The sequence below is a fragment of the Vulpes lagopus genome, chromosome 2 (assembly GCF_018345385.1).
Source record: "Vulpes lagopus strain Blue_001 chromosome 2, ASM1834538v1, whole genome shotgun sequence".
In the NCBI taxonomy this organism is placed as follows: domain Eukaryota; kingdom Metazoa; phylum Chordata; class Mammalia; order Carnivora; family Canidae; genus Vulpes; species Vulpes lagopus.
The window spans coordinates 146,044,194-146,050,193 of NC_054825.1; the positions used below are offsets into that span (position 1 = coordinate 146,044,194).

The 6,000-nt window shown below is 51.9% G+C and overlaps 2 protein-coding genes across 2 annotated transcripts in view; one reads left to right on the forward strand and one right to left on the reverse strand.

Annotated features, from left to right (window-relative positions):
- Positions 1-2,786, reverse strand: part of PGM5 (phosphoglucomutase 5) — a 190,814-nt gene extending 188,028 nt beyond the window's left edge. The window contains exon 1 of the mRNA XM_041743579.1: positions 2,400-2,786. Within this exon, the coding sequence (XP_041599513.1) occupies positions 2,400-2,660 (261 nt within the window). The 5' untranslated portion in view covers positions 2,661-2,786. The remainder of the gene's footprint in view (positions 1-2,399) is intronic.
- A 1,638-nt stretch (positions 2,787-4,424) lies between these two features.
- On the forward strand, positions 4,425-4,823 carry LOC121485312 (60S ribosomal protein L31-like). The gene has a single exon (XM_041745499.1). The coding sequence runs from the start codon at positions 4,446-4,448 to the stop codon at positions 4,821-4,823; it is 378 nt and encodes a 125-aa protein (XP_041601433.1). The 5' UTR covers positions 4,425-4,445.
- Positions 4,824-6,000: the final 1,177 nt, after the last annotated feature.

A 6,000-nucleotide genomic window follows, 5' to 3' on the forward strand; every position in this document is an offset into this window, starting at 1 on the left:
AACCAAGATTTTTCAGATATAGAGATGCAGCCCACCCAGATTCAAGTCAGTTTGAAGAGAATAATTCTATTTTTCTTCCATTTTTCTAGCCTGTTTATGAATATCCAATGGGAAGTCAAGAGAGGCAAAGTTTTTGGAATAAGGCAGTTTCTCACTCCTGAGTATAACTCCACAGGTTAAGTGAGAAGAAAAGTGCATTCCTATCAATTTACCATCATTCAAGACCAATTTTGCTCATGGTAAACCACCTCTCTCCTGAAGCCAGCCTTCTGATTATCCACGTGCTTTAGCAAAAGCCCTCAAGAAGGCAAATAAAATGAGGAAAAGATTGGTTAAAATTGGCTGCCTGAAACTTTGGTAGATGTTGACCATTCCCTTCACCCATACCCACCCATTTTAGAAATAATACTTTCAGATTATTTAAGAGATGGTGCCTCCCTGTGGATTGTAACTTGTCATTCTGTCTCTTGCAACAACTGTGAGGTTAAGCGTGATTCTACTTTAACCATTTGTTAACATATGCTATTTCCCAAAATAAAGTCCACCCTTAAAGTTAATAAAATGTGTTTATCTAAGAAGATCCACTGAAGAAGTTGATGGTAACGGGTGCCAAGAAATAAGAAAACATAATAATACCTTGACCATGCAAATCGACAACTGGAGCTTCAAAAATATCCTCACCCACAAAAAAAATAAGTGGATGTTTCTCTCACTCCCTAGAAAAACTGGCCCAGAAAGGAGTACGAGAGCTGCCATAGCCTCCCAAAGCCCATTATTCTCCATCAGTCCATGGGAACAGCTTTGTCAGACAAGAGTAAAAGACCATTTGTCAACCTCTCTCCAACTCCCCAATTCAAGCCAGTTTTTATCAATCTCAAATAAGGAGCCAGAGAGAAACACAAGTCTTGTATCTCCAGCAGCATTGTCTGCAGGGGTTAGAAATCACAGCTCCACGACCACCAAAGTCAGCCCTCGGCTCTTTTTTCCCAATTGCTTTTGGGTTATTTTATTTGGGGGGCGGGGACATCCACTTTCCCCATCCCTAAAACACTGAGAGAGGGGAATCAGAATACACAATCATAGAGCATGGACAACCCTAAAGATTAAAAAAAAAAAAAAAGGTAGGAAGGGAGAAAATTAAAAGGAGGGGATTGGGAAGGAGAAAGGGAATCCGTATACCAGACAGTTGTTCAGTTTCACTTTTTTTAAATGTTCACACTCATTTACACATATGCAGAGATTTTGCTTAAATGTGCTATGTGTGTGGATCTGACTGTCTGCACAAGGCTGAAATGACTCTTTTAGACGCTTCCCACCAAGACCACTGAGGTGAGGTGTCCTGCTTGCAGAAGTCCTTGAGAGGCTGGGGGATTTGGGAAGGAGGGCCCTGGGGTACAGGGTGATGCCAGAAGGGGTTTCTAGTTGTAGGACAGAAAGAAAAGAGGTAGAAAGAGGAAAAACCCAAAGTCTGCCGAGGTCATGGGAGAAGAGAGAGGAAATGAGGATGAAAAGTGAAAGGGAGAAGAGGCATGAAATGCTGTCAACCAGCAGCCTCCTGCAGAGAAGTTAGGAATTGCTTTAAGAAAGGCATGGCAAGGAGGATCCCTGGGTGGCTCAGCGGTTTAGCACCTGCCTTTGGCCCAGGGCGCCATCCTGGGGTCCTGGTATCCTGGGATCGAGTCCCACATCAGGCTGGAGCCTGCTTCTCCCTCTGCCTGTGTCTCTGCACCCCCCCCCATGTCTATCATGAATAAATAAAATCTTAAGAAAAAAAAAAGAAAGAGGAAAGGCATGGCAAGTCTCATTCCAGATCATGGAGGGATAACCCCTCCAGGGCCCCCCACAAGGAGACCCCAGGCTGTGTGGCATCAGATTGATCTCCACCCCACCCCTACCTGAATCAAATTAATAGTAAAGTAATTCCACTGGGTTAGGGAATCACCTTGTATTAAAAATCTTTAGGGGCCACTTTGCCAAACGTGCCAAGGATCAACACGGGAGACTCGTGTGTGTGTGTGTGTGTGTGTGTGTGTGTGTGTGTGTGTGTGTGTGTACAGGGTGGGATGCAGGATGCACGCCCGTGCTGGAGACACCAAGAAGAGGAGTACAAGTAGGACACGGGGGAAAGAAGGAAGGGGGGACCCACGATGTTGGTAGCCTAGGAAAGAAGGGGGGGCAGTGAAGGGGTCCGAACAGATGGTTCCGAGGGAGGGCTGGGGAGGAGAAGGCCCGGAAGGAAGGCGGGCAGGTGCGGCCGCGGCGCTGGGGAGGGCTCCCTGGAGGGGGCGGCCCGGGGCGGGGGCGGGGGCGGGGGTGGGGGCGGCAGGCCCGAGGCGCCCGGGCGGGGCAGGGCGGCGGGGGCGGGGGGGCGGCGGGGCGGCGGGGCGGCGGGCACTCACCCCGTTGGCCGCGGCCATCTGCACCACGATCTCCGTGGCCGTCCTGCTGAAGTACCTGCCGTCGCTGCCCACCACCATGGTGCAGCCCTGGCGGTCGCGCAGGTCGATGGACGACAGCACGCTCTGGATGAAGTTGGGCAGGTAGTTGCGCTGGCCCTCGAAGAGCCCGGTGGGCCGCCGCAGCCCCCCGCCGCCGGCCGGCCGCTGGTCCTCGTAGGGCACCGTGGGCACCGTCAGCACCGGGATGGGGCTCCCCTCCATGGCGCCTGCTGCCGGTCCTGCGCGCCTCCCGCGAGCCCGAGCCCGAGGGGATCCGCAGCCCGCGGGGCCCCTCCCCGCCCCCCGGCCGGCCCCGCCCCGCCCCGCGCCCCGCCCCCTCCGCCCCGCGCCCTGCGCCCTCCCCGCCCCGCGCCCCCGCCGCCCCCCGGAGTCCCGCCTCTACCTTCCCAGAAACTTAGCTCCGCCCGCCCCCCTCCGCCGGCAGTCCCTGGGCTGCCCCGCTGGGCTCCCTCTCGGGGTGTGCCCGGACCCTGCTCCCGCGGCCGGAGCCCGCCCCCGGCGACCCCGGCGACCCCGGCCCGCGAGCCCGCCCGAGCCTCCCCGCGCCCGCCGCGCCCCGGAGCGCACCCGCGGCTCCGACTAGACCCCCCAAGTCCCCGCTCCCCGCTCCCCGCTCCCCGCCAGTGAGCGCTTCACCAGCCCAAGTTTCTCTTTTGGAGGAGGAGGAGGAGGGAGGGAGGGAGGTGGGACGGGGCTGAGCCCTCTGCCACCACCGAGCAGCCCCGGCCAAAAATAACCCCGGAGGGCGAGCTGCGAGCCGCACCCCCCCGTCCCCCCCCGTCCCCCCCCCCGCGCGAGCCGCCCCCCCGCGGGCGCTGAAACCCGAGGCCGGCTCCGGCTCCGCCACCACTTGCCGCCGGGAATCAGGCGCTGTCAGGCCCGCCCGGCCCCTGCCCCTGCCCCTGCCCGGCGCGGAACGGTCCTTTCCCCTGGTGGTGCGACAGCAGCGACGCGGACGACCGTGTTTCTCTACCCTTCTTCCTCCTCTCAGCCCCCCTAGCCCAGTTCGTGCTTCAAACGGGCTGGTCCCACACGGTGTTTGTCCACACTGCTGAGCTCCTACTCGGGTTAATCATTCAGAGGGGAAGGGTCGAGCCCTTTCCAGTATCCCACCAGGAATGAATGAATAAACCCAAACAAGAACAGGGTACCAGGACCCGTTCTGGGTCCTTTCCCTGCATCTTCTCGTTCTGCCCTGTGTCTCGGTAAAAGCCCATCTAAAATCCCAAACCAAGAAATCCACACACCCCCACCCCATAGAAAACAGAACTGAAGAGACAATGGACCAAAAGGATAAAACCCAAAGAGAGAAGGGACAATTTTTTTTATTTTTTTCATCCATCACCTTTCACCTTCCAAGCATTTTTTAACACCCTCTAAGGCTCCTGGCCTGAAATCTCCTCCTGCGCCTTCTCCTCCCCCAAATACTGTCCGCTTGCTGGGACTGAGTTTGACCTCCTGCGGGGTTATAAAGTGTTTGATCCCAGTAAGAGGACTGTGAAACGGACCCACCACTTACATGCTGTTCTGCAGTTGACAAAAGGCTTCGCATCTGTTTTCTCTGTGGAGGCTCAAAACGAAAGAAGGAGGAACGACTTTCATATCATTCTGATTTTACAGATGAGGAAAGGGAAGCTTTCTGTGAGATTCAAGAATGGCTAAGGTGGCATTTGCAGTAGGTCTGAATTCTTGTATGGCCCCTCCTGTTTTTATTAATCTCACTGAAGTGTGATGGGGAAACCACTGAAGCCATCAACTGAACCCTGTTGGGACATTTTAGTTATTCTCTTAAACACCAAAGTTAGGTTATTGTTGTATCTTTTTAAAAATATTTGTCTTTGTTTCTCCTTGGGCCCCCAAGAGCCCATTCCCCTGTAGTACCCAATAGACAGAACCTCGACACATCTAAGGATCCGTGTATATCCCTATAGTGTAGGTTTTTTAAATCACTGTCTTAGGCTTCCTTTCCAACTAGGGCCCAGCAGAATGGCTCCCGCAAAGAAGGGTGGTGACAAGAAGAAGGGCCGTTCTGCCATCAATGAGGTAGTGACCAGAGAATACACCATCAACATTCACAAATGTATCCATGGAGTGGGCTTCAAGAAGCGTGGCCCTCGGGCACTCAAAGAGATCCGGAAATTTGCCATGAAGGAGATGGGAGCTCCAGATGTGCGCATTGACACCAGGCTCAACAAAGCTGTCTGGGCCAAAGGAATAAGGAATGTTCCATACCGTATCCATGTGCGGTTGTCCAGAAAACATAACGAGGATGAAGATTCACCAAACAAGCTCTACATGCTGGTTACCTATGTACCTGTCACCACTTTCAAAAATCTACAGACTGTTAATGTGGATGAGAACTAATCACTGATTGTCAAATAAGATATAAAACTGAAAAAAAAATCACTGTCTAGTAACTTTTCTTATTTTTTTTTTTTGCAAGGAAGAACAGTGTCATTCCCAGAAGAAGAGAGGGTAGTAAATTCTCTGCCCCAAGAAAGAGGAGGACTCAGCCTCCAAGCCTCAGAGTTGACCAGAAGATCTACTACTCCATCTCTCCACTTCCAACACCGATTCTCCTACCAAAGCCTAGCTCCTTCCGCAGGGCTGGGGAAAAGGCATGAACATCTCAGAAAAGCTTCTACAGTTTTACCAGCCAAGGGGAAAAACCTCTTCCCTTGCTTCTTTTTTTTTTTTTTTTTTTTTAAGATTTTATCTATTTATTCATGAGAGACAGAGAGAGACAGACAGACAGAGACAGGGGCAGAGGGAGAAGCAGGCTCCATGCAGGGAGCCCAACGTGGGACCCATCCTGGGTCTCCAGGATCAGGCCCTGGGCCGAAGGCAGGCGCTAAACCGCTGAGCCACCCGGGGGCCCTCTTCCCTTGCTTCTAATCGCCAAATTCCCAAAGACTCCAACTGGTCCAGCTTAACACAATGTGCCCACCCACGGAGCCAGACCCCACAGTGAAACGCAAAAGAGTTCCTCCAAAGGAAGGGGGTGTTGTTCCCCAGAGGGAAGAGAGATGGGTTGACCAACCATAATTGTCCACCACATAATTGATCAAGTCTTTCAAAACTTATTTTTCTTTTTACTAAATTCATACAGCACTTTGCATCACTCATAAGGAATGCTTCATGTGCTGCTACAACTTTCTATGTACATCTTCTCTCCTCCAGCTGTGTATGACCTTGGAATAATTCCTTAACCTCTCCTCACCTGGTTATCCTCACCGCAAAATAAGAATTATTATAATCCTCACCTCATCAATTGTTGGGAGGATTAAAATACCTGGTATAGTGCCTGACAAACAGAAAGGCCTTCGATAAATGTTAGATGTTCATGGTATCACCATCAATATCGTATTTATCATGATTATTGATGTCCTCTTTGGCAAGAACTATTTTATATCTTTGTAGACCACCACTCTGCATAAAGGGTCTTTGGGCATAGGTGATATTCCATACACGTTGTTGGTTGAATTCATCTGTGTTTTTTGACAATGGAAATTCAAGATATATATAGAGTGATTTCCCCTTG

Coding starts and splice junctions, on each gene's coding strand:
- LOC121485312 (XM_041745499.1), top strand. CDS start 4,446: ATGGCTCCCGCAAAGAAGGGTGGTGACAAGAAGAAGGGCCGTTCTGCC.